At 51.6% G+C, this 27,933-nt stretch overlaps 1 protein-coding gene and 1 long non-coding RNA gene across 9 annotated transcripts in view; one reads left to right on the forward strand and one right to left on the reverse strand.

The window, feature by feature from the left end:
• Positions 1 to 76: 76 nt before the first annotated feature.
• On the forward strand, positions 77 to 26,959 carry LOC140638854 (uncharacterized). Its single transcript, XR_012035815.1, has 4 exons — positions 77 to 251; positions 4,471 to 4,642; positions 15,863 to 16,111; positions 26,425 to 26,959. It is a non-coding gene; the product is annotated as an uncharacterized lncRNA (long non-coding RNA).
• The window catches only part of RNF216 (ring finger protein 216), a 162,196-nt gene continuing 146,659 nt past the window's right edge, over positions 12,397 to 27,933 (reverse strand). For 5 of the 8 annotated variants that reach the window (XM_072836897.1, XM_072836896.1, XM_072836895.1 and 2 more), the window contains 2 exons: positions 16,020 to 16,089; positions 12,397 to 15,400 (listed from right to left, as the gene is read on the reverse strand). In XM_072836897.1, the coding sequence (XP_072692998.1) occupies positions 15,081 to 15,400; positions 16,020 to 16,089 (390 nt within the window). In that variant the 3' untranslated portion in view covers positions 12,397 to 15,080. Of the gene's footprint in view, positions 15,401 to 16,019; positions 16,090 to 17,924; positions 18,096 to 24,495; positions 24,677 to 26,143; positions 27,541 to 27,933 lie in introns of those variants that run through there. The other 3 variants (XM_072836898.1, XM_072836900.1, XM_072836899.1) reach the window with 3 other exon arrangements.

Genomic DNA, 27,933 nt, shown 5'->3' on the forward strand with positions numbered 1-27,933 from the left:
AGCGGGGGCGCTGATTGGCTGCCGGTGACGCAACCGGGATCCCTGCGCCGTGATTGGTGCTCCCTGGAGGCGGGAGTCTCGAGATTGACAAGGGCAGATGGCGCCACCGCGAGCTGTTGGGGCCCCGGCGGGGTCCTGGCGGCCAATCCCCCACCCCTGTTAAAGCCAGGCTGGAAGCCAGAAAAGTCTCAATGACGTGGAAGGAACATATGAATCCTCCGGAGCCAAACTCTTCCAGGCCTTGGGGGGAGGTGAGCCCGCTGAACTGGGTTGGGGAGGGGGGGGCGGGGGGGGGGCGCCCAGTTGGGCAGTTGTACATCCTGCGGGGGAGGTAGGCCCCTGCGCTGCCCGGGAGAGCCCCGCCCATGGAGCAGGAATGAACTGCCCTGGAATGACCCCCAGGGTCCCCTCCGGGAGTCCGAGCCTAGTCTGAATCCCATTCATTCCCAAAAATGGGCACCTGCCACATGGTTGCGCCCTCTGGGAGTCGCGGTGACCGAGGTGCACGGGGTAGTCGGGGAGATGATCACACCTAGGGAAAGAGGACTGGACAAGGGACGGGAGGGACAGTCTGGGCAGAGGGAACAGCATAAGCTGTTCCCGTAGGCCGAAGCCAGGCAGGCGATGAAGTGGAGCCTCCTTGGGTCCCAGCTGGGACCGGGTCTGAGCAAGTGATGCTGATGTCTCCAGACCCACCTGGAGGCAACTGGTATCTTCAGAAGAGGGTAAGACTCTCCTGTGGGCGCATGAGGAGCATCTTGGGGACCAGCCTCACTCCCACACACCCCAGCTCCCCATTCCCTGCTCCCGCCATCAGAACTGGCTCTGAGGCCTGGGCTTGGATTCCAGAGCAGGAGATGCCTTTCTCACTCCTGCCAGAAGAACCCTCCTCGGTTTCCACCTTCACAAGGGCCTGCCCAGCACATCACATGTGACCCCGCGTACACCTGGGTTTCTGCACATGCGTGGGCGTGTGCATCTGTGAACACAAAATCCTGGATCCACACAGAGAGACGTGTGCGGGTGCAGGCACAGACATACAGATGGACACCCAGACGGGAGTGCACACAGTCCCCCCCCCCACCTCGCGGGAACTGAGTACTGATTGCTGGCCAGCGGCTGGGCCTCTGCACCTCAGGGTGCCCACTCCCCTCCAGGCCCTGACTGGCAGGTCTTCCTCACCTCCAGCTGGGTCAACACTTAGCAGGGACTCCCCCAGTTGTGAAGGTGAGTCCCTTCCACGCCTGCCTTGGAGGGTGAGCAAGAGTCCAGGTGAGCAAGAGTCCAGCCTCCATTGCTTTGATGGGGAAACTAAGCCATAGCAGATGCCTAGTAGCCCTGGGCGAGCGCAGTGGTGCTCTGGGTTACTCATCACGGTTAATTATGAGCCCCAAAGATCACAGGAAAAATATTCAATGAAATTAAAGAAAGGAAAAACAAAGAGACAAGCGTTTTTCCCTCCCATGTGTCCGGCCCTGTCAGGGCAGAGGCTGCGGGTGGGCTGGAAACAGAGCAGCATGGCCAGAGTACACAGGCCATCCCAGGGCCTAACCCCAGTCCTGGGCCTCCTCATTCCTGTCTGCCAGGGTCCCCACACGTGTGGTCCTTTAAAGGACCCATGTTGGGATGGGACCCGAAGCCCTGGAGCCATCCTTCTGGTGGAGGAGGCCTCCACCCACCAGAGGGTAAGGGGGAGGGGTGGGGTGTGTACAGAGCATTTGGCCTGGGGCCTAAACCCCTTAGTGTACACCCCCCCACCCGGGGGTCACCAGGAGGAGGCTGGTCCTCCAGGAGGTGTGAATAATCTAGACAAAAACTACACAGACAGTGGAGACAGTGAGGAGGGATCTGGACTCCCCTCCACCTCCCTGGGACTGAGGTCTGACCTCTAGGACAGGAGGAAGAGACCCACCTCCCAGGCACCTTCCGTTGGTGCCAGGCACTGGCAGGTGTTCTAAGAGGGTTATGACTTTATTATTATTGTTATTTTAAGAATTAAGGTAATAAAAGCATAGACGATGACATCAGATGGTGTCCAGCTCCAGTCCTCTGCCCCCAGGGGTAATGCTGTTGGTGGTGTCTTTGACTCTCCAGAAAATATTATTATTATTCTAGATTTTATTTATTTATTCATGAGAGACACACACAGAGAGGCAGAGACACAGGCAGAGGGAGAAGCAGGCTCCATGCAGGAAGCCCGATGCGGGACTCGATCCCAGGATCCTGGGATCATGACCTGAGCCAAAGGCAGACGCTCAACCACTGAGCCCCCCGGGCGCCCCAGGAAAATCTTATTTTCATGTAAAGTATTCACAGATAGCCCTTGCCACGTGCCAGGTCCTAACCCCTTAATAACTCAGTCCCTGTGATGGGCTGAACTGTGTCCCCCTTAAATTCGTGTGCTGAGGCCGGAACTCCCAGTACCTTCCCACGGAATGTGATGGCGCGAGGAGACAGGATATTTCAGGAGGTGATTAAGATTTCAAAAGGTCGTTGAGGTGAGCCCCACTCCAGTCTGACCATGTCCTTGTAAGAAGAGGCGATTAGGAGACGAATGTGCACAGAGGGAAGGCGGCGTGAGGCCGGGAGAGAGGCCCAGATCTGGGCCGGTGGACTCCGGGTGGGAAGAAAAGGTGCCCTTTGCCCTGGTGCCCTTGTCCTAGCCCCGCAGGGGAGCGAGTCTTGTGACTCCTACTTATTGGCACAGACACTGAGCCTCAGAGTGGCTCAGTCGGTGAAGGTGAAGCATCTGCCTTCGGCTCAGGTTATGATCCCAGGGTCCTGGGTTCGAGCCCCACATCAGGCTTCCTGATCAGCCTGGAGTCTGCTTCGGCCACTCCCCCTCCCGCTCATGATCTCTCTCTCTCTCTCTCATAAATAAATAAAATCTTAAAAAAGAAATTGAGGCTCAGGGAGGTTAAGTAAGTTGCTCTGAGGTTGGGGTACAGTGGGGATTTATGTATAAAAACGCAACCCATCTGTGCACGCAGGCAGACACTCATCTGCATGTAATGGCTCCCCCAGAATCAGACAGACAAGCACATTCAAGGCCAAGTGGCTTATTTGGGAGGTGACCCCAGGAAACAGGGAGGGGGAATGTGAGCCTATCAGTCACACAATATTGGTCCCTCCGTCACTGGCTTGTCGACCCGGTGTGGTGTACACGACATTGACCTGTGTGGCTCCCCTGATGGACACTGGCTTCCGCCTTTTGGCTCTGTGAACGCTGGCGATGCGAACATGGGGGTTCACATCTTTCTCTGAGTGCCTGCTTTCTGTTCTTTGGGATTTAGATCCCACAGTGGCCTTCTGTTTCATATGGCCATTCCAATTTTGCCTTTTTTTTTAAAGATGTTATTTACTTATTCATGAGAGACACAGAGAGAGATACAGAAAGAGAGAGGCAGAGACACAGGCAGAGGGAGAAGCAGGCTCCATGCAGGGAGCCTGATGGGGGACTCAATCCCAGGACTCCAGGATCATGCCCTGGGCTGAAGGTGGCACTAAACCGCTGAGCCACCCAGGGATCACCCTCACTTGACATTTTGATAGATGTGGCCAGCTCGCTTCCCCAAAGACACTCCCCACCCTGCCCCACTGTGGATGAGTGTTTCTTCATGTTCTCCCTCTCCTGGATGGAATTGTTCTGGAAGCTTCTTGCCAGGCTAAGGTGAAAGCGAGGGTCCTGCATGGATCAGTGGTGTAAGGGTCACCTCATGTGGGTTAATTCGTGCTAATGGGGGCACTAATGGAGGGGGGCACTCAGGCTGGGTGGGGCCTCTCCATCTCTTCCTCTTGCCACCTGGCTTCCTTCTTCTCTGGAGCACTGATGGCTGATTTGGGGGACGTAAATAAAAGCCTCCATATCTCCCAGGGCTGTGTCCAGATAAAGTGTCCCCCAAGAGCTGACCCCTGTCCCCTAAGAGCTGACCCAGCTGCAGGTGGGCCTGGAGGGGCTCTGGAGGGGCCCGTGCTGTAGCCCCGCCGCCCCCCACCCGGCCCCAGGTCCTCCTCACACAGACCCCATCTGCAGACGCTGAGCAGCCTGTCCTGGCCGCCCCCTCCTCCTTGGCTCCTGTGCCCTGTGATCCTCAGCCTCCCCAAGTTCCTAGTCTGTCCCCTCCACTCAGGGAGGCCACCAGCTTCTGCCAGGCTGGGACCTGGAGGTTGCCACTCTGCTTCCCCTTCCTCTGTAGCTGTCCTCATGGACCAGGCACTGGGTCATACTCTCGGCATCCACCCTCCTGTCCTACGGAGCCAAGTCCTTGCGGGGCACAGACAGAAACCCCGCAAGTCCCACGAAAGGACTCTCCAGGCTGGGACTTCACGTAGTGTGACCTGGGGGTAATGGGCGTGGGGAGGAAAACAGAGGAGGTGGCAGGAGTAGGAAGGAACCCTGCCGGGCCCAGCTCAGCTTCTTTGGGGAGTGGAGGACGTGGGCCTCCTGGTTACGCGGCTGTTCTTCCCCAGGATAAATCCACACCCGGCAAAGGGGTCTCCGGTGTGGGCTGGATGGTGCAGCTGCCTGATGGCCCTGAGAAGGGGTCTGGGAAGTCATTCGGGAAATCACGGAGTCCCCTTCTCCCAGGGACCACTGCCTGCTTTTGTTGTCCAGCATCTGAGTGCCACTGTCCAAGGAGAGGTAAGGCCTGTGATCCTTGTTACTCCGTTACAGCCAGAGTGTCCGTCCTTCCTTCCTTCCTACCTTCCTTCCTTCCTTCCTTCCTTCCTTCCTTCCTTCCTTCCTTCCTTCTTCTTTCTTCCTTTCTTCCTTTCCTTTCTTTTCTTTCTCCTTTCTTTCTTTCTTTCTTTCTTTCTTTCTTTCTTTCTTTCTTTCTTTTCTTTCTTTCTTTTCTTTTCTTTCTTTCTTTCTCTTTCTTTTTTTCTTTCTTTCTTTCTCTTTTCTTTCTTTCTTTCTTTTGTTTTCTTTCTTTCTTTCTTTCTTTCTTTCTTTCTTTCTTTCTTTCTTTCTCTTTCTTTCTTCTTTCTTTCTTTCTTTCTTCTTTCTTTCTTTCTTTCTTCTTTCTTTTTCTTCTTTCTTTCTTTCTTTCTTTCTTTCTTTCTTTCTTTCTTTCTTTCTTTCTTCTTTCTTCTTTTCTCTTCTTTTTCTTCTTTCTAAAAAGATTTTCTTTATTTATTCATGAGAGACACAGAGAGAGGCAGAGACACAAGCAGAAGGAGAAGCAGGTTCCCTGCAGGGAGCTTGATCCTGAGCCAAATGCAGACGCTCAACTGCTGAGCCACTCAGGTGCCGCGTTTTCCCCCCTTTCTTAAAACAGCATTATGGACAGATGATTTGCTCACCATATCTTGGGCCCATTTGGAGGGTGCTGCTCAGTGCTTTTGTATCCTCGAGCACTGCGCAGCCATCACTGTGGCCAAACATCCAATCATCTCAGAAAGAAAGACGGTCGTCTTCAGCTACCGCCCCTACCCCTCCAAGGCCCCTCCCGCCCTAAGCCACCACTACTCTACTTTTTGTATCTTTGGGTTTGCTGATTCTGGGCATCTCCTGTAAGTGGAATCCTACAATCTGTGACCTCTTGTCTCTGCTGCTTTCACCAAGCATCATGTTTTCATCCATGTTGTAGCACGGGTCAGCACTTCTTTTTTTTTTTTTTTTAATGACCAAATAGTTTTCCATTGCATGGATAGACCACCTTGTATCTGTTCAGCAGTTGATGGACATTAGGATTATTTCCAGTTGGGGGGTGATTATGAATAATAGCTAAATTATCATTGTATTAATACACATCCCACGGGATCCCTGGGTGGCGCAGCGGTTTAGCGCCTGCCTTTGGCCCAGGGCGCGATCCTGGAGACCCGGGATCGAATCCCACGTCGGGCTCCCGGTGCGTGGAGCCTGCTTCTCCCTCTGCCTATGTCTCTGCCTCTCTCTCTCACTGTGTGTCTATCATAAAAAAAAAAAAAAAAAAAAAAAAAAATACACATCCCAGGAAGCATCTCTGCACCCTGGAAAGCCCAACTCTTAACATCTATGCCTTCAGGACTCCTGTAAAAATCAGCCCATCGTAGCTGGGAGGGCCACTCAGGCTACCCAGCCTGACCCTTCCGTTTTACAGATGGAGAAACAGGCTCCAGCGAGCAGGTGACTTGCCCACCATGACACAGGTGCAAGAAACACTCGCTCACGTTTTCTGATTCCAAAACACAACTCGGCTGATATTTCTGTGGCTCCTGTAGGTCACACCGTGTCTTGGCCTACAGTAGTAGCTCACTTCGTGTCCTGCGGAGCCCCTGCTGAGGTGGGTATTTGGAGCCTCATTTTGCAGATTTATTCTTCCAACAACGATTTCTGAGCATCTTGGGCCCTGAGCTGGTGCCAGAGACACAGAGCCAAGCAGAACGGCACTCCTGGTCCTGCAGGAAGGCCGGCAGGGTGGAGAATATTCCACGGCAGGAATGGGCCCGAGATGGCCAGGGTTTCAGGAGGAGAAGCACACAGAGGACTGGGTCGTGGCTCAGAGTGGGGCAATGGCAGAGCTGGGCAGGAACCATGTGTCCCCACATCCTTCGGTGACACCCGGCCTCTAGGACATTCCAGGTTTCCTTTTTGGCCTTGTTCCCCATCAGAGATGAGAAAGGAGATGTCTGTGGGGGAGGCGTCAGAGTCCCCAGGAGACTGAGGCTGAGCAGGCGAGGAGGACGGCCATGTGGGCGGGGGCACCGTGTAGGCCACGCACTCCATCCCCAGGCCCAGGCCTCCCCAGAGCCCCCAGTGGGTGGCACCGAAGCCTATTGGGGCTGGGGGACCTTACATGGTGACTGTGCCAGGCTGGATCTGTTTGTTCCTTGGGGTGGGTCCCCGGGGGCCCTGGGACGGAGGGCCACCTGGGGGTCTCCATCAGGCTGCAGAGATGCATGTCATCTGCGGAGCACCCTTCTTTTGAGCTGTGGGCACGTGTTTACCTTATGGACAGAGTGACCCTTATAACTCATGTGCTCGTCCATGTGAGCTGCTGGGAAGGGTGAAGCTGCCTTTAGAGACTGGGCCAGGCTGCCTGGCGGAGGCGGGCTTCAAAGCCCCACTTCTGCACTGTGTTCATTTTAATACTGTAACTTTACTTTGTGTTCCAGTTTGGTTTTTCTGCTTGTTTTATGTCATGTGTTTTTTTGGTAAGTGGCCTCAATCTTGACAGAAATGAGAGACTCTGAGAGAGACTGAGAAAGAGAGAACCAGACCTGGGGCAGAGAAAAGAGAGAATAAAGGCCCTCCCCCAGAAGGCTGTGGCCTTGATCTCAGTGTGGTGACATCCTGGGCACAGGGGGACAGCCCACCTTTCCCAGGCCGCGAATGCTTGCCCAGGGCTTGGTTCAGGGTAAGCCTGAGTGGCTGTTTATGGTTCCGTCTCTGCTTGGGAGGCGAGGGCTTCTGGCATCGGGGTGGCTCGTCGATGGGCTTGGCCAGGAGGAGCCAGGTGGGTGGCTTCTGCTCAGGGCTGGCCTCTTGGAGGTCAGCATCGTGCTGGACGGAGGCTCTGGCCGTGACTGACGAGAGGCCAGGGCAGAGTAGCCCTTGGGGAGGCCATCTGGAGGTTGAAGTCTCAGCCGAACCCCAGCTGAGAGCAGAGCTGCCTGGTTGAGCCCATCAACCTGCAGCACTGTCAGAATCAGCTCCTCTGGGCTTTCCAGGTTGCCACTGTGGGCTGCGTTTATTTGTTTGTTTTAAATATATTTATTTATTAGAGAAAGAGAGAGAGAGAGAGAAAGTAGGGCAGAGGCAGAGGGAGAAGCAGACTCCCTGCTGAGCCTGGAGCCCGATGCTGGACTCCATCCCAGGGCCCTGAGATCATGACCTGAGCCGAAGGCAGACGCTTCGCCGACTGAGCCCCCCAAGCGCCCCTGTGGACCTGTGGCCTGTGGTTTTTGCAGCAGTGGATGAGAGGCCGGAGACGCAGGGGGCAGCTGGTTCTGGAGGCGGCAAGGCTTTGCAGGGAGGGGCGGAGGGACAGCGCCTGGACAGCACGCATGCAGGGAGTTGCTCCTGGGCACCCAGAAGAACCAGAGGGCCTGAGGGAAGTTTCCCAGGAAGGTCCGAGAAAGGCTGGCCCTTTAGTCCAGTGCCGGGTCCTCCCATGGGTGGGGGCACCAGCTCTTCTCCAGGCTGGCAGACGTGAGCCCCACGGTTTTCCCCTGCTGCCCCGCCCGCCCCTCCACCTGACCTGTAATCAGGGTGGCCCTTGGGGCCTCAGCCTGGGCTGCTGTGGCATCCTCAGGCCTCCAGGACTGGGTCTGCAGTCGGGCACCTTGCTGACAAATGCACTGTCTGGACGGAAGACCTGGGCTCCGCACCTGGCCCTGGAGTGCCCTGGGCCCTACTCCATCGGTGCTGGGACAGGGCCTGAGTGTCAGCGTGGGCCTCCTCTCCCTGCAAGTCCCCGCTGGTGCCAGGGTCCCTGGGACTCTCCACACCCCTCCCAGATGTGTTCTCGCCTGTTGGGCTCCCACCCAGAGGCCAGGCAGCAGCCTCCTCCCAAATCTCCTCCCCCAGGACTCTGCCAAGGCCCTGTGGTGACCCCAACATGCAGGTGCTGAAAATGCAGATTCCTGGGAACCGCCAGAACCACCGGCCCTGCAGCCTGCATGTGGACGGGCCCCGGGTGAGGAGGACAAGTTGTGAGGAGGCGGCCACAATCTCGACTCCAGACACCGTGATGCCTCCCCAGTGCCTGGGCCACCCCCACCGTGTGCCCTGCTCCCAGCTGCCTGGCTTTTAGTTACATGTTTCTTGTTGCCCCAGTTGAGTGACAGGCCCAACCCAGGCTCTCTTGCCCCCTCTCAGCTGCGTGGCGGATGTGTGCCCGTGATTTCTGCGTGGGGCTCGGCGTAGCCCTGGAGGCATTACGGACGTGGGCAGGCGGGTGGGCGGGGGGCGGCAAGGACTGGCCCTGCGGAGTGGTGAGGGGCAGTAGCCCGGGGATGCACATGGGTCTGAACCTGGGGACGACTCTGGGAGTGGATGTCAAAGGGCAGTGGGAAGGGGACCCGATAACAGCTCTCATCATGTGAGAGCCTCCAAGCTCTTCTCTGGCGTTCCCAAATTCTCTCAGCTTGACAAAAAGGTATTGCAGTTATTCCCACTTTGCTTCAAGCAGCAGGCTTCAGTGACCTGCCCAGGGCCCCGCAGGGCTGCACCTGGAGAGCCCACAGGACAGCCTGGGGCCCAGTGTGCCACCCCCACTCAGGGAAGAGGCAGGGCCAGGTGATCCTGGTGACCCTGGTAACAGCCTGTGCTGGCTCCTTGCCCCTCTCATGAGGGTCTTAACTGGCATCATCTAGGGCAAAGCCAAGCCATGGTGGTGATTGGGTCTGGGCGGTCTTGCCAAGATGTGCTGATGAAGGGAGAGGAAACAAGGACAGGAGTTCTTTCTGACTTAATCCTGAGAGGGAAGAGACGAAGATGAGGTTTTAGGTGGGGCGATGTGCCCCCATGGGTCATGAGAACAAAGAGCAGGCTGGCTGGGATAGCTGTGCACCAGCCTGCAGAAATGTGATCCCAAGAAGAAAAGGTTTACAAGCCTGCAGCAAAAGGTTCTAGAAGGATCTAATTAAAAATCGTATTTTGGAAGCACTTGCTCATATCTTGCTAATGCTCATGATAGGATGCAAACCTGCACATCTGGCTTACTGGTTTTATGATACATTATGTATATCACAGAGCAAAATGACCTGGAAGTAAATGCATCCAAATATTATCAGTTGGGGTGCCTGGTGGCTCAGTTTGTTGAGCGACGCTCGATTTCGGCTCAGGTCATGATCTCAGGCTTGTTGAGGCTAGGCCCTGCGATGGGCTCCACCTTCAGTGGGGAGTCTGCTTGCGATTCCCTCTATCTCTCTGTCCCTCCCCTGCTTGTGTGCTAATAAATCTTTTTTTTTTTTTTAAAGACGTTATTTATTCATGAGAGACATAGAGAGAGGCAGAGACACAGGCAGAGGGAGAAGCAGGCTCCATGCAGGGAGCCTGATGTGGGACTCGATCCCAGGTCTCCAGGATCAGGCCCTGGGCTGATCACCGCGCCAAACCACTGGGCCACCGGGGCTGCCCTAATGAATCTTTTTTTATTTTTTTATTTTTATTTATTTTTATTTTATTTATTTTTAAAGATTTTATTTATTTATGATAGTCACACAGAGAGAGAGAGAGGCAGAGACACAGGCAGAGGGAGAAGCAGGCTCCATGCAGGGAGCCCGACGTGGGATTTGATCCAGGTTCTCCAGGATCATGCCCTGGGCCAAAGGCAGGCGCCAAACCGCTGCGCCACCCAGGGATCCCTTTTTTTTTTTTTAATATTTTATTTATTCATGAGAGACACAGAGAGAGAGGCAGAGACAGGCAGAGGGAGAAGCAGGCTCCCTGCAAGAAGCCAGATGTGGGACTCGATCCTGGATCCCGGGATCACATCCTGAGAAGGCACTCAACCAGAGTCACCCAGGTGTCCCCCCCCTTTTAAATTTTATTTATTCATGAGACGAGAGAGGCAGAGGCAGAGGCAGAGAGAGGCATGAAGCAGGCTCCATGTAGGGAGTCTGATGTGGGACTCGATCCCGGGAATCCAGGATCACACCCTGAGCTGAAGGCAGAAGCCCAACAACCACTGAGCCACCCAGGCATCCCTAATAAATAAATCTTTAAAACAGTATTTTCAGTACTTACTTTTGGGTAAGTTGATCCTTTTCTGTATTTTCAAATTTTTCTATTTTAAAACCTTTTTAAAAAATGTTTATTTTTTTAAAGATTTTATTTACTCATGAGAGACACAGGGAGGGAGGGGGGTGGGCAGAGATACAGGCAGAGGGAGAAGCAGACTCCATGCAGGGAGCCCAATATGGGACTTGATCCTAGGACTCTGGGATCATGACTGGAGCCAAAGGCAGACACTCAACTGCTGAGCCACTCAGGCATCCCTATTTTAAAACATTTATGTGTATACATAAATGTGTATGTAATGTATATACATATATCTATCTCTTCAAGGAGAGTAAGTTTGGATGGTACAATTACACATGCATCTGACTAAAAAGCAGTTCCCTTTACAGGGAGATGTGTCCATTCAATTGTCTCCATGAGGTCAGATTCCAGGAGACAGGTCTTCGAGTGGCCGACAGACCATGGCAACAAAGATGTGCCCATGAAGGGTGAGGACGCAGCCCAGGACTGGTGGGTTGACACTTTTTTGTCATGGAGTCTGGAGAGCAATCTGGCAAAAGTCATAGAAATACATACCCCCATTCCTTTTAGGCACAACTCTGCTCCTAGAAAATACATCCTTTGAAACATCCAAGGTGCTCACTGAGGTGTGGAGTGGTGGCAGAAAGTGAGAAGCACCCAAATTTTCCATCAGGATGGCAGAAAGAGAACCAACCAATCAGACCGAGAGGGAGCTCTGTGGTTGTAAAGGGGGGGGGGGCGGGAAGGCAGGTCCCATTTAGAGGTGTGGAATCACTTTTATTTTTTTAAGTAGGCTTCACGCCCAATGTGGGGCTTGAACTCACAACCTTGAGATTGAGAGTCACCTGCTCCACTGAGTCAGCCAGATGCCCCTGGAATCACTGTAGTAACAACCAGGGTGGGAGAACCCACAAGTGGATATGTGCATGGAGCGTGGGGAAGGCAGGAGGAATAGGACCCTGGTTATTTGGGTGGAGTGGAAAATATGGCAGCAGACAGAGAAAACAGCCACTGCCTTGTTCCTTGCTGGGAGCCTGGGACAAATTGACCAGGGCATGGCTGCAAATATATAAAATATGGAACATGTACCAGCACAAGGACAGGATGGATGGCATGGACTAGTTTGAAGCTGGGAATGCATGTAAGTTTTGTCTTGGATTTATTTCACCATACTTGGGACTCTGTTGGGGAGGGCTGTGCCCGAGGGAGGTGGCTCCAGTTGGCAGCAGGAACTCAACGCTGGCTTCCCTGCTCAGATGCTCTGCTCTCAGCTTTGTCTCCTGGTCCTGGAGGGAGGATGACGTGCTTCCTCCCATCCTTTGCTGGGTCCAGCCTCTGCAGGTAGCTTTCCAGGCTAGTCAGTGGCTTGCAGCCCAGACCTGGAAGAGGGGGCTGAGCACACTTTCTGGAAGGGGCCTCTGTGCCAAAAAACAAACCCCCTCCCTTTGTGCTCAATTGTGCCTTGGTAGCCAACCAAGTAGGGTCAGTGTGACACATTGCCCGATCTTCCTTCTGGGAACAGGGGATGGGAGTCTCACTTCTCCCCACAGGGCCAGGTGTTCAGGGACAAGACCAGTAATTCTCCAGCGGCAGCCAGCATCTGCTACCGGGGAGCAGTGGCCTCACAGACCCAAGCACTCCCCTGTAATCCTGTGGGGATGGTGGGCCTGCTGGTGCTATGTGGACAGAGGAGACTGGAGGGAACATAGTGCACAAACATTTATTTACAAAAAGTCCAAGTTACATATGATACAGGCTTTTTACACACAGTAGTTTAAACAGAATTATTTGGATGTATTTTACTACCAGAAGGTACAGAAAAAAATTTAATAATCACTTTTGCTATTTTTATACAAAGTGACAAGTCATGCTTTTTTTTTTTTTTTTTTTTTTTTTTAAGTTTTAAAACCTTTGCTAAGTGCAAATACTAGATTCCTCTCTCCAGTTTAAGGCAAGTAGAACAGGACTGTCACTGGGCAGTCTCTGGCTTGGGGAAGCAAACACGGTGGCCCAGGGGGTGTGCCAGGCTGCCTCTGGGATTCCTGCCTCTTCCCCAACACTGGTTGGTCTCTGTGGGTTTTCTCTCCTCACACCTTGCAGCCCCTTGCTGGCTTGTTTGGGGATCACCGTCCCCTCTCTCCCAAGTGGTCTCTAGTGCAGGCTTCTCAAGAAGCCCGGGGGTCCTCTGGGACACAGGCACCCAGAGGGTCACTTTGCAGACAGGTGGGACCTCATACTAGTGTCAGGACTCAGGGCAACGACTTCCACCCAAATAGCAACTGTGCTGCTGCAGACTTGGGAGGTGCTCTACAGTCCAGCACAAGGAGGGACATTAGAAACTGGGTGCCCTCAGTTCCCTAGCAGCTGTGCATGGCTAGAAACATCCAGAATTCATCTCAAAGAAAAAGTCCTCAGTTCAGCCTTGGGGGCAAACCAATTATTCTGATCTCTTCCCTCTTGTGCTGGGGGGAATCCTGCCAAGTTCTAGGGGACCTGCTGGATGGCAGTGTCAAGAGGTATGCCACCCACCAGGGGCCTGTCCTATTAGATGCCCAAAGCACTCTGCAAAGCCTGGTGCTCTGGTTGCAGGGGCCCAGGAGATTCTGGTGTGTCTATTTGGTGGGGCATCTGCTGAAAGCTCACCACTCTGAGACCCTCCCCAAGGGAGGGTGCACAGGGACCAAGCTATAAAAGGACTTCAGTCCTGTCACCATACCCCGCAGTGCACCCCCCACCAGGGCTCTCCCAGGGCATTGCCCCTCCTTGTGTGTCCCACCCCCCAAATCCAGAGAACTCTGCAAAGCCCTCCCTTGGAGGAAAAGCAGAAGGAAGAGCAGGCAACTTAGCAGGTTTCTCCCCATTTTAATCCTTGAAATCCATTAGAATGATGGCAGCAGGTGCCCATGCACAAGAATGCACGGTCCTGGGCATGGCCCTCTGAGATGGGGGGTTTGGCCATTAGGCTCACCCTTTTGAGGTCTGTGTACACACACTAGGAACAGCCATCAGGTATAGCAAGTGAGAGCGGCCGACACTGGGCAACCAGGCAGGGTCACTCCTGTGGAGGGCTCTGCTCTGCACAGCGGGTGCTAACATGGGATGGAGCCTCGGGTGGGCTGGGGCTGCCCAGGAAAAGATGAGTGGTAAGGGGCAGGGATCCCCCCATGCTGACCCAGAGCTAGACTCACCTGACCTCGGGCAAGGGTGGCTCCATAGGTGGGTACTGGTTATAGTCTGGGTCCTCTGTTCCTCTGTGGAAACCCGTAGCTACCACCAAACCTCAGGGGAGAAGCTGCTCATTACCTGGTTGGTGGTAAAGAAGGCTTCCCAACAATTGGGCTGCCTGGGAGAGCCACCAAGCCTGTCACTGGCGCCTTGAAAGGACCTTCTGTTTGGCAAGATTCAGGACCATCCCGCTCTCATCGGCTGCCTGGCATGGGTAACAGATTTGACTTTCCAGAGACTGAACGAGAGAAACTCTAGTAGGCCACAGAAAACCCAGTAAGTTCGAAGTGAGTAAACAGCAAATATTTCTTTAAACTACAGAACAGAACTGATAGCATGAGATGGCTCTCTGTGGTCTCATCTGAGTGGGCCAAGGACAAGAGAGACCTGAATAGTTACGGTGGCAGCAGCCTGGGGTTCTGGATTTGGGGGATAGAGTCTGCAGCTTCCCCACCCTGAGCAATGCTCCCAGGCCTGGGGACATGGCTGTGCCACCACCTCACTGGGATCAACTGGCTTGGAGCAGCAGGGGGCATCTCACTCTGGGTGGGCAGCAGCACTGGGGCAGGGGTGGGGGGATGGGCTGCAGTGTTGGGGCGGGGGTGGGGCAAGAACCCAGCCTTCATGACCTGGTTCAGATGGCTAAGCTCTCTCCAAACTCCCAACTCCCTCCAACTGCTGCTTTAGCTTTATCACGCCTCAGACTGTGCTGCGGTAAGGAAGGCCTACATGGTTAACTGAGAGATGTGTGGGTCTGCCAGGGGGAAGGGACGGACACAAGTACTTCCCCCATCTGTCTGTAGGGATGGGATTAGTAGAGCAGAGAAGGGCTACCTCATGGTGAGGGTCCCTGCACTGCCACTCAGACAGAACTCTCTAGGGAGGCCCCAATGTCCCCTGTATCTCTGGCCTAGCCAGTGCCAGACTGATCCTTTTATAAGTACCTGAGGGCACCCGCCTGCTGGCTGCTCTTCAGGGGACAGTGCCCCTTCCCAGGAAGGAGCAGGAAAAAAACCCAGCCTATCCTTTTGAGAGCTAAGCGCATCATCCCTACTCAGAAGGCATGGCCCTGGGGGGTGAGGTGGGGATCTAGGGAACCCCTGGCCCCTCACAGTCTGGGCTGCTCAGCGGTGGGGCTCCTGGGAGGCAGCGGGGAGCAAAGCTGTCAGAAGCGATGCCGTGGCTGGGGGCCAAAGTGCATAGGCAGGTTGTGCTCCAGAGGCATATGGACGGGAGCAAAGTCGTAGTTGACGCGCACATTGGGCAGAGGGGGCACGTAGGGGGCTGGGACGGGGCCCATGTTGAGAGGGAAGTTGTTGAACATGGGCCGGACAGGTGGCAGGGGGAAGGGCGGGTGCACGAAGGCATAGGGGGGGATCTGTGGTTGGTGCAGGTTCTGTGGGACAGGCCTCGGCAGGGCTTCAATCCTCTGGACTTTCTCTGGAGGCTTCTCCAAGGGGGGCCCGATGCGTTTGAAGGTGTTCTCTGAACAGGAGATGGGATTTAGTAGAGAAAACAAAACCAACTGTGCTTGCATGCAAGATGGGAGCAGGGCTGCATATCCTGACCTCAATCCCACCTCTCCCAAGCTGGGAGCCCAGAGCATGAGCCCAGGCCAGGCATATCTGACCTATGGACACAGGAGAGGTGCCCAGGCCATCGTAAGGCTGATTAGTGTGTGTGTGTGCACCAACCCCCTCAGCTGACCAAGTGCTCACTCAGGGATCACCCTGGAAGGTGGCAGATTCTATGAGGGACTTTCCTTCAGAGCCAGGACCTGGGTGCCACTCCCAGAAATCCCACATCATTCTTTTGTGACATCAGAGAGGCCAGGGTGGGCCTATGGTCTTTTTAGTCTAGTTTGGGTTCTATGTCCTTAGCTCAAACCCACCCCTGGGGACCTCCTGACCACCAAGGGGAAATGGGAACTCTCCTATGCTTTCACAGCCTCTACCATATGGAGTTGGATGGATGCCTGGGCAGATCGTGTCTCAATCCACCTGAAGGCCAGCACTCCTTGGGTGAAGGGCCAGCTGTGGAGCCTGTCCCCCGCCCCCTACACACAGAGCACTGGGCACTGGGCCCAAGCTGGGGAAGCGCTTGCCTCCATTCTTTCTCTTCTGCTCCTCTTCAGCCTCCTTCTGGATCTCCTCAATTAGCTTCTCATCGTCTTCCTAGAAGAAAAGCAACAAGATGGTAAGCTTGCTCCAACCAGTTCCATGCAGTGCAGAGACCTCACTGGGACCCGGGGGAGGCCGGCTTGTTCCAGTCAACACACTACTCATTCCCAGACCCCGAGGGTCTCCTTCCTTCATCAGTGGATGATGCTCCCATGAGGAAGCCCACCTGAAAGGCCTGGCTCAGAAGTGGGACTGTATATGGTGGTGGCTGCCTGGGGGAGGGGCAAGAGCCTGCTTTGTTCACTAACTGTAAAGTAAACAGAGGGAGGCCTTTCTGCAGCTCAAGGTGGGCAGGTGTGGGAAGGGGGTGGCTCTGGGGCGGGCAGGGCCTGAGGAGTTTCAGATCCAGAGTCTAGGAACTCTGAGCAAGACACCCTTTTTGGGCAAAGCCCAACAGTCTTCCTGATTCCCTGAACTCAGGTGGACAAATGTCTACTCAGGCCACCTGAGCCCTGAAGCTGGTCTTTAGTTTCTATACGGCTAGTGGGCTGTAGAAGGAACTGTGTTCTGTCAGTGGAATGGTGGTCGGGGGCTGGGGCCTGCATGTGGGAGGAAGGGCACCGCAGTTTAAGAGCATGATGAACGGAGTGGAACATAACCAACTGTGTGGATCTGAACTGAATGACAGGTGGGCTTGTTTCCTGGGGTGTTCCAGCTGCTTCTTCAGGAGTTAGGAACAGTCAAGCTGGGGAGAAGTGTGAGGAGGGCACTAGTGCCCAGGATGGGGGCAGGAGGCACAGAGGAAGTTCCAGTACTTGAGGAGGTGCTTCCTAGACAAGGCACTGGAGTCTCCCCACACAGACAGGTGTGTCCTGGGCTGGAACAGTTTCAGTGATAGCTTTGGATTTTTCACGCTGATCTGAGGCTCTGACCAACTGATGACATCCAGGGAACTTCTGAGATGTGAATGGAAGACCACAGAAGAGGGCATGTGAGCTGGAGGAGCACCCTCCCTGGACTAGTAGAAAGCGTGGCAGCCCTACCTGAGCAATGGACTATCTGGATGTTTACTCAGCACGTTATTAATGTCACCACCAAGACAGCAGTCAGTGATTTCACCATAGAGGTGTGAATCTTGGGGATTTCAAGAGTCAGGAATATCCTTCAATTAGTATGTATTGGATACCTGCTAGTGCTAGACACTATTCTAAGTTTATTGGTTAAACTTCTGATCAACAATGAGACTAAGTCACGCTGATGGAATAAAAAAATAGTTATGTAATATATTCCCCTTGTTTGGTAGACAAAAGAACTTAGGATATAGTCACTGGAGGCTGTGGGCTCAGGGGGCAATAGTTGAGAGGCCCTGTTAAATTCGCTAACATCCTCCCTCTCTCAGGTGCCAAATGACAGATCAAACTTACTGGTCTCAAGATTCTTTTCACATTCTTTCTGACATCTGGAAATTCTTAATATACAACTGAATCTTTCTCAGCCTCACCCTGCCAGGTGTTCTGAGCTAAGCAAGAGGAAGAGGAGAGAGCTGCCGAGTGCTTATACACATCAGAGAAGTGCTTGCCGGGTGGAACCCTCAAAGGTGCCATGTCTGTTTCCCAAATAACACATGCAAATTCTCCATTAAAAATCCCAAGACATGGTCATCTAGCCTCTCTGTGAATACTCCAGATGGAACAGATTCCTCTACAAAGGAACCACTAAGCCAACTGACGGAAAGGCTCTGGTAACTCAGTGTAGTTTGACACAGTCTTCAGGTCTCCATGTGGATGTAAAGATACATTCTACCAATTATCTAGAGAAGGAGCTGACGAACCTCATTTTTTTAAAAAAAGATTTTATTTATTCATGAGACACACACAGAGAGGCAGACACACAGGCAGAGGGAGAAGCAGGCTCCATGCAGGGAGCCCGACATGGGACTCGATCCTAGGACCCTGGAATTATGACCTGAGTCGAAGGCAGATGCTCAACCACTGAGCCACCCAGGCGTCCCCAAACCTCTTTGTTGCCAGTGGAAGGTCCAGGAAAAAAGGATTTTTAATCTAAGAAAAAAAAAAAAAAAGTACTGATCCAGAAAACTGTCCAGTAGAAGAGCAGGGGCTCTGTGGTACCTCCAACTAAGCGAATCTCGGTATCTCATCTACAAAATGGGCTGTTGTAAAGATGGAATGAGCTCAAGTATGTAAAGGACATGTCACGGAGCACTCACTACTAAAGGCAGGAAAGTAATGAAAAACTCAGAAATAAAGATTTTAGAAAGATGCGAAGTTTCAGGAAAAGTGGTAGAGACTGGGGGATACCCCTAACACTTGTCTCTATGGCTTCTTCGTGGGGCAGGCGATGCGCTTCCTGACAATTAGGGCCACTAAGTAAACTCTCAGTTGCAGCTAGAGTAAGGGTCAGATGGTTCAGATTTCAACTTCCTCCAACTGCTTGGAGTCACAGGACACTGTTTAGAAACTAAGAATGCAAATGCTTTCAATATTTGTATTTTTAAATTCAGGTTTTGTTAGACTCTACGGGGAAGATTTCTTTTTTTTAAATAATTTTTAAAATTTTTTATTTATTTATGATAGTCACACAGAGAGAGAGAGAGGCAGAGACATAGGCAGAGGGAGAAGCAGGCTCCATACCGCTGTGCCACCCAGGGATCCCTGGGGAAGATTTCTTACTTCATTTGGGGTGGAGGTTCCTTCCCAAACAGTTTCTCTTAAGCATTTAAAGCTCCTCAAGTCAAGGGTGTGAAGGCAGATTGGATCATACATATACTTTAAAAATGGCAAATCTTACTTTATACGTATTTTACTGTGATTTAAAAAGAAATAACGTGGGACACCTAGGTGGCTCAGCAGTTGACGTCTGCCTTCAGCTCAGGGCATGATCCTGGGATCCAGGATCGAGTCCCGCATCAGGCTCCTCCTGTAGGGAGCCTGCTTCTCCCTCTGCTTATGTCTCTGCCTCTCTCTCTTTGTGTCTCTTATGCACGAATAAATAAAATCTTTATAAAAACATTAACAACAAGAGTTAATGAGACAAGCTTTAGAGTTGAATGAGATAAAAAAAAAAAAATGAAGACTGGTCCCCTTGGTTTGGGCTGAGGGACAGATGGGCTCCCGAGGCCTTTCTGGAGGGGAATTCCCTTGGGGAACATTCTAGGTACACCAAGTGTCATCATTCACAGTGAACCAGGACATTTATGAAAAAGGATTGCCACTTTGCAAATCTAGGACACACCAAGGCTGCTGGAAGTGGGGAACAATAGAAGGAAAGCAGATGAGAGAGCCGGGCATGGGAGCCAGGTCAGCGAAGTACCTGACCTCCAACACCCCCGGAAGGGGCTGAGTCACCCACAGGAAATCCAGGCGTGCTGGAGCGGCTGGCCACCACAGGTCTTATCTTAAAGTAGCACTGGCTTCCTAGAGGACAGGCAGCTGGCGTGATAGGAAGAGCTCCAGTTCTAAGGCTCCACAAAGCTGGGCTGGGTGACCCTATTAACCTCCACAATCTGACATGGAACCCATTCACAGGTTTGCTGTGAGAAGCAAATGATCTTTTACAAAGGGCCCGGCACAGCAGCCGCAAAGCTCACATTTATTGAGGGCTATGTCCCAGCTCCTGTTGTAAGCACTTCACAGAGATGAATCTTCATAACAATTCCACCAGTTAGGTCCTATTAATTAACCTCTATATTACAGACAGGGAAAGAGAGACACAGTGAGGTTCAAATCCAGGCCTTCCACTCTCGAGGCCTGAGCTCTTAACCACATAAACCACAGGTTTCTGAACTGGAGCTTCTGGAGCAGGGACTGCAGGGCCCCTGGAACTCTGCCTGCCCTGCCCCAAAAGCACTGTCAGAGGGCCTGCCTTGTTCTAGAATAAGTGCATCTTAACCTCCTTGAAATACAAGAGGGTTCCTTTTTCTGGGATGGGCAGAACTCCGAAATCTCTTTTCCACTAAATACAAGAGAATAGGGCGAAACAAACACCTCCATTCAAGACAACAAACAGCCAACACAGCAGAGAAGGGGGTCATTTCCCTGGAAATTTTTAGGGAATTCTTTTCTTGGTCAGCTCACCCACAAGTGAACATATCCCTTAAAAAAAGATCCATTTGGGGTAGCCCCGGTGGCGCAGCAGTTTAGAGCTGCCTGCAGCCCAGGTTGTGGTCCTGGAGACCTGGGATTGAGTCCCACGTTGGGCTCCCTGCATGGAGCCTGCTTCTCCCTCTGCCTGTGTCTCTGCCTCTCTCTCTCTCTGTGTGTCTCTCATGAATAAATACAATTTTTTTTTTTAAATTTTTTTCTTTATTTATTTATGATAGTCACACAGAGAGAGAGAGAGAGAGACAGAGAGGCAGAGACACAGGCAGAGGGAGAAGCAGGCTCCATGCACCGGGAGCCCGACGTGGGATTCGATCCCGGGTCTCCAGGATCGCGCCCTGGGCCAAAGGCAGGCGCCAAACCGCTGCGCCACCCAGGGATCCCTCTCATGAATAAATAAATAAAATCTTAAAAAAGAAAAAAAAAAAGATCCATTTGATGGCCTCTGACTGGCTTCCCCTGGCACCAAAACCAGCACATCTTCTCACCCAGACAGAGCCCACAAACCTTACTTCCTGAGCCAGGAACCCAAGGTGCAGGCCAGGCTCTACTGCTGAGGCCCAAGAGGCCCTACTGGCTCATGGTGGTGGGCTCCCTGTTGCCTCTGTTGGGGCTGCTGTTCTCAGCTCATCTCCAGAGCAGGAACACACACTTTCTTGTGAGACTACCAACTTACTTGCATATCAGTGTCTCATGGAATTCTCTCTTTCTGCCATGAAAGACCAGTGTTTTGATTCTCATACACATTAAAGCAATTTTTTAGGGAAAAAAAAAAAGTTTAACAGAACACATAAAAAAAAAAAAAAAAATCCTCAGTAACTTCTCTCCAGAGAGAACTCCTGGGAATGTCTTAGCCCACTTCCCTCTGGATGTGTTTGTGTCCCCACCTCACTCAGAACTGCACCCCTCCCTGGCCCGGCTCTCTTCTGGAAGGCTGTGCTCTGCACACTCAGGTCCCACTCCTCATGTGTCCTATGCTAGTTCACATGTACACGCTAAGTGTCTCTCCCAGGCATGAGGGGCTGACAAAGATTTTACCTAGAGGAAATAGGCTCTGAGATGCAGTTGCATGCTGAAGATCATGGAGTTGTGAGAAGTGAAATTGAGACCAGCACAGAGCCTGCTGCTCCTTCTGGCAGCCCCCAGGGTACCCGGGCAGCTCTGAACTCTGCAGGCACCAGAGGCTACTCTGCCCTCCACAGGGTCGGGGGCCAAACTGGACCGTCTCGAGGTCCAAGCTCCCCCTTCACACCCTGCCCAACTGGGCCGGTCTGACTGTGGGAAGAACAAATGGTTCTGTTGGTAGTCACCACACTGGACACCCCAAGAGGCCTTAGTGAATGGCCACTGAGGCTGATACGTTCCCCAGCGCTCCTCCATCTGGCCTTTGGGATGGGCTTTAATACAGATCCAGTAAGCCTGGATAACTTCCATTCTGTTGGCATCTGGCCCCTCCTAATCTTGGTGAAAATTTTCACACAGATCCATGGAATGTATATATAAGCAAGACTAGGCTGAAACAGGAGGGAGCAGATACCAGTCAGCGGTCAAGATGTCCCAGGATGGGAGACATGGATCTCAAAAGACCAAGTATAACAGACTACCAGGCCAGGGTCCAAAAGAATCACCTACGCGATTTCTATTGCTACCCATGGCCACCCTGGGAGGGGAGCCCACAGACCACAATCAAATGCAATGAAGACTGTGAAGGAAGCAGGCACAGCACCCACAGTGGGCCAGTGCTCTCCAAACGCAGTGCCGAGGATAAAGGAATACAGCAGAATGGGGTGTGGAGGCTCACTGCCCCGCAGATCTGGAGAATGCCTTAAAGGAAGAAATGAGTGGATTGTGACTTAACAGGAAGGAGGTTCTATTTCCTCTCCCTGAAGTCCTTTGAGCTCAGCAGGACACAAAGTGTTGGCCTGATTCGGAGGACTTGGACACGCCTGCTTCACATGGAGGTGGTGGGGAGCATGGCAAGGGCACGAGGTTGATGGCCGGGGCCAGGCTTCTCCAAAACACAGACTCAGCACGGCAGTGGCTGGCAGGAAGGGAGGCAGAGTCCACCAGAGAGGTTTTAATTAAGAAAAAATGGCCCAAACCCTGACTCTGTAATCTGCCCCTCAACAAGGAAGCTCTGCAGCTCCCCGTGAGCAGCAGGGTCTGGACAGGATGAACTGGAGAAGCTGCAAATGGTTCGAGGAGAAAGAGGTTTCTGCCAATCAGATGCTGACAATAATTGCCAGCACAGGCTGAAGGGCCTTAAAATAGACATGTGAGCACTTGGCCCCAGGCTGCTTTGCCAAAGCTTTGAAAAGTCCCTTTGAGCCCGTTTTCTTCACCATTTCTGATCACCATGGCTGGCCACCCGCTTGCCTGCTGTCCAGCCTCCTGTGACCACGAAGAAGGATGGGTGACTTTTCTTCTTCATTTAACTTTTCCTCCCCTTAAAAAGGTGACGGGGAATTCCAAGTCAACTGCTGCTTCCCTCCTGCAATTTTGGGGGTGGAGTTGGGGCTAGGATCCAGGTCATGTGTGGCCACAGCTGTTGTTAATAAACTTGCAATGATTTCATAAAAGGCTTCCAAAGGGCTGAGGATTTAGTTTCAAATTATTCCCAGATCGGCTGCAGATCTCTGAGGAACACCAGACACTACCCCCAGCTCCAGCTGTCCCCCTGCAACAGGAAATTGGGGGGAGGGTAAAGCGCAGCCCGGAGTGGCACATGCTGTGCAGCTGGGATCTGGAATGGCCCAGTGGGGGGCTGGCTGGACAACGTGCTGGGGAGGAGCAAGGACAGCCAGGCTCTTGGATGGCCTCTGCAGCTATCTCCTCAGGTCAGAGGCCTGATACCCAAAAACCTTTCCATTTAGAGTTCCCTACAGGGACCTGGAGGCAGTGTGGAATGTGGCCATGTTTTGAGTCCTATCAGGGTCAAGTGCTCAGCCTGGTACCTGCGGGCATTCACTGAAGATGACACATAGCTACATGCTGTATTTATTAGACTGAGCCATGCTGCCACCCTTGGTAAAGTCCTCAGGGACACCTAAACCTGATCAAGGTTTGGAGATGCCAGTCGCCCCCCTTCTACCATCAGCAACTCACTCAATGGGGAGAGGGTCCAGCAACGGTCCTACCCCTCTGTGGAGGCCCAGCTGGATCACTGGGCTTAGGATCTACTGGTGAATTGCCAAATTTGTGACCTGTCGCTCCAGGGCGTGGATGGAGACTTCTGGACTATAAGGAACTGACATCTGGTCCAAGACCTGGGCCTGTGTCTCACTTTTACCATGTCACCTGAATCCTGTTTTCTTCATCTGCAGACTGGAAAATTGGTCCTGCCCCCATGTTGTAACAGAAAAGGGGGTATTTAGAAGTGACAGAAATAAGATGCTGAGACAAGCTGTGGAAGCTGCGTTGATGGGGCAATAAGGGGGCTCACATTATCACCTTTCTTTTATAGAAGGTACAGAGGTGCCTGACTGGCTCAGTTGGTAGAGCACGCAGCTCCTGATCTCAGGGTCTGGAGTTCAAAGCTCCACACTGGGCACAGAGCTTACTAAAAAAAAAAAAGCCCCGGTGGCTTAGCAGTTTAGCACCACCTTCAGCTCGGCGTGATCCTGGAGTCCTGAGATCGAGTCCCATGTTGGGCTCCCTTGCATGGAGCCTTCTGCCTATGTCTCTGCCTCTCTATGTCTCTCATGAATAAATAAATAAAGTCTTAAAAAAAAAAGGAAACATGCTGAAGCCAAAATCCAGTAATCCAGTTACTGACTTCACCTTTTATCTACCTTTCCCACGGGCCTTCTGTTTCTCCTGGGTCAGCTCTGAAATGCTCTTCTCCCCTCCATTCCTGCAACACTTCCTCTTCCTGGCCACTTAAACACAGATCTCAAAGTTGTGTGGTAACCTCTGCACACCAGTCCCAGCAAGGAGATGTGCTGGAGCCACAGACTCAAGAAGGCAGGTGGGTGGGTTTAAGATGCCAAGAGAAACAGCTTGGGCTGCAGCAGTTCTATGTTTACAGACCACAGTCTTTGTGAAAGTGGGATGACACATTTGCCTTAGAGAGTTATTACAGAATGAAATATATTAGCACAGGTCAATGTCAGGTTCAATTCAATGCAGGCTTGGGAAAAATAAATAAGTCTTTTGGCCAAATGGCTGGGTGGTAATGGTATCAAATTGTAAACTGGTTGTAAAAGCCCTAGGGTTTTATTTGAATCAAACAATCTTTTCTCTTATATTCAAAAATCAAAAAAGTTGTGGAAAACAATTCTGTGCAGTTTCTGGCGACAAACACCCAAGATAAACACTGACTTTGTTTTGTATTTAAAGAAGAAAAATGCTATTAAGAATTCTGCCCCACTTCTTGGATCCAGACTGCCAGGTGACTGCTCTTCCGACCACAGCGTCTAAGGACGAGGCAGGCCATGCTGGCCTCTGCTGCTCACTCAGCTGCCCGCGGACAGGAAAGGGTCAGTGGATGTGGATCCAGTCAAGCACCAGAATACCTTCTCCTACTGCAAAACAGGAGTATGCTCACTTGTGTGTCCACATGTGGCTTTGCATTCTGCCCCCCCCCCCCCCCCCCGCCTCCAATCAGAAAACTGTGGTTTGCTTGTTTCTTTTCTAAAATGACATCTTGTTTTTTAAGACCTGTGGTTGAATGTTTTTGGCTTCCTATTGGTAATATAGAAAGCAAGTTACATTCATCATTTTAGTTCTCATACAGAATTCGTTCAGGTTCCCAAGCAATCTCTAGTCATTAAGGGATAAAACTCCACTTCTTTCCAAACCACGGAGGGACGAAGAGATTCTTCCCGGCCTTGCTGGTTAATTAAGCTGGAGAACAGGCTTGGATGACAGGGCGTGCTTTGTTTCCCTGAACTTCTGAATGGCTTTGTGTTCTCAGAAGCCCCAACAGATGCTGGCTTGGAATCCAATCAGTCTCCTGGTGAGAATCAAGGAAATGGGGCTGATCCCAGATTTGATGGGAATGGGACAAATGGAACCAAATCTCTGGTTGTGGCTGCCTGAGGAAATCGGAGGGATTTGTATTTGCTTGATCTTCCTTTTGAACTTTATTCTGAGCAAATACAGAACCTTTCTCAGGGTGGAAGACGACAATTCAACAAGAAAACAAGGGGGCAGTTCATGCTACGGCACCCAAACAAGGTAACAGGACACAAGAAACCTTTAACCAATTCCATGTGTAGAAGTAAGAGGGAGATGGCAGGAGATGGAACAAGAACAAGTGGGAGGAGAAAGAAAAAGTGCACTGGCCAGGAAAAGGCCAGTGGCTCGACACCCTCTGATGAGTAACTCCACTCAGCTCTTTGTTTCTGGAAAGCAACGCAGAGGGGGGAGTACTTTGTAGGAGATGCAGCAAGAGAAAGAATCCTGTTTCCACACATAATTCCTAGAGATGCTCAGACCCCGGCATGCTGGCTGCATGGCACTGAGGAAGTGACTTAGCAGAACTGCCAGGTCCCGGGAAGGTCTGTCCCACAGAAGGCACCATGGATTACCTTGGGGAGCACTTGCAGCTATGGGCTGTCCCTCCTTCCACTGAACCAAACCAACAACAGTCTTTTGCACATTTCATGATTGGATTGTTTGTTTCTTTGCTGTTGAGTTTATTGTTTATTTTTTAAAAGATTTTATTTATTTATTCATGAGAGACACACAGAGAGAGGCAGAGACACAGGCAGAAAGAGAAGCAGGCTTCCTGCAGGGAGCCCAATGTGGGACTTGATCTCGGAACTCCAGGATCATGCCTTGGGTAGAAGGCAGGCACTCAACTGCTGAGCTACCCCCAGGCGTCCCTGCTGTTGAGTTTAGTAAGTTCTTAATAGATCTTGGATACTAGCCCTTTATCTGATATGTCATTTGCAAATATCTTCTTCCACTCTGTATGTTGTCTTTTAGTTTTGTTGATTATTTCTTTTGCTGTATGGAAGCTTTTTATCTTAAGTCCCAATAGTTCATTTTTGCTTTTGTTTCCCTTGCCTTCATAGATGTATCTTGCAAGAAGTTGCTGTGGCCAAGTTCAAAAAGGGTGTTGCCGGGATCCCTGGGTGGCGCAGCGGTTTGGCGCCTGCCTTTGGCCCAGGGCGCGATCCTGGAGACCCGGGATCGAATCCCACGTCGGGCTCCCGGTGCATGGAGCCTGCTTCTCCCTCTGCCTGTGTCTCTGCTTCTCTCTCTGTGTGACTATCATTAATAAAAAAAAAGAACTAAAAAGGGTGTTGCCTGTGTTCTCTTCTAGGATTTTGATACAGATGCAGTGAAAAGCCGAGACACCTGCACTGCACCCCAATGTTTATAGCAGCAATGTCCACAATACACAATAGCCAAGCTGTGGAAGGAGCCTTGGTGTCCATCGAAAGATGAATGGATAAAGAAGATGTGGTGTATATATACGGTGGAATATTACTCAGCCATTAGAAATGACAAATACCCACCATTTGCTTCAACGTGGATGGAACTGGAGGGTATTATGCTGAGTGAAGTAAGTCAATTGGAGAAGGACAATCATTATATGGTTTCTCTCATATGGGGAATATAAAAAATAGTGAAAGGGATTATAGGGGAAAGGAGAGAAAATGAGTGGGAAAAATCAGAGAGAGTGAGAGACTCCTAACTCAGGGAAACAAACAAGGGGTAGTAGAAGGGGAGGTTGGCGGCGGGATGGGGTGACTGGGTGATGGGCACTGAGGAGGGCACTTGACGGGATGAGCACTGGGTGTTATACTGTATGTTGGCAATTTGAACTCCAATAAAAAAATATACAAAAAACCAACAAAACAAAAACAAAAATCAAAACAAAACAAAACAAAAAACAACAGAAGGATGACCTGTTTGTTTACAGTTTGCCCTTTCCTTCAGTCACTGGGGAGCGGGCAAGGCAGGGGATTGGGGGGCAGGAGGCAGGCTTACTTAGAGCCTCAGGAGGTAGCAGAGCTGTGGAGTAAGAGCAATTCCTAGGTCCCTCAGTCTAATTTTCTGCCCAGTGAGGAGGTGGTTCCTGACAAGCACATACCTGGCTTCCACTGAGGACTCACTGCTTTTCAAACTGGGAGTTCCAAGGATTAAGGTTAGGCCCAAAGAATGGTTTGCTGTGGTTCTCACACAAGGGCCAGCTTGTTACCCTGACACCTCCTCTTAGGCATACTGGAGATATCAGGCACCAGGGGTAAAATTTGGTGGCCAATGATCTTTGCTTTGGCTTATAGAATGCTGGCATGAAACATGTTTTAAAGATACTTGGATTAATGGCCCATCTTTAAAAATCAGGAGATATCAGAATAAAGTACAGATTTCCACCTTCTCCAGAGAATCTGAAGCCATGGTAACCATGAGTACAATTGCACTTGGTGACAATCTGTGGGAGGAAAGTAGCGCCTTGGACAGGGCCTATACCCTCTCCTATTTGCCGCAGTCAGCACCATATCCTACTGCCCCAGACCCAGCCCACTTTACATTCATCAATCACTGATGTTACTATTTGCCCTGTGTAACTTGGGTCTGTGACCCCAGCTACATGCTGCTGGTGTTTTATGTGTAAATCTTCTCTCTCTTTTTTTTTTTCTTTTTTAAAAGAGTTTTTCATTTATTTGAGAGCAAGTGAATGAGCACAAGCAGAATGGGCAGGGGAGGGATGCCTGGACGGCTCAGTCAGGAGTCTCTGCTTTTCTCTCTGTCTCTCATGAATAAATAAAATCTTAAAAAAAAAAAAAAAAAAAAAAAAAAAAAAAAAAAAAAAAAAAGGAGGGGG

This window comes from Canis lupus, chromosome 8 (assembly GCF_048164855.1).
Source record: "Canis lupus baileyi chromosome 8, mCanLup2.hap1, whole genome shotgun sequence".
In the NCBI taxonomy this organism is placed as follows: domain Eukaryota; kingdom Metazoa; phylum Chordata; class Mammalia; order Carnivora; family Canidae; genus Canis; species Canis lupus.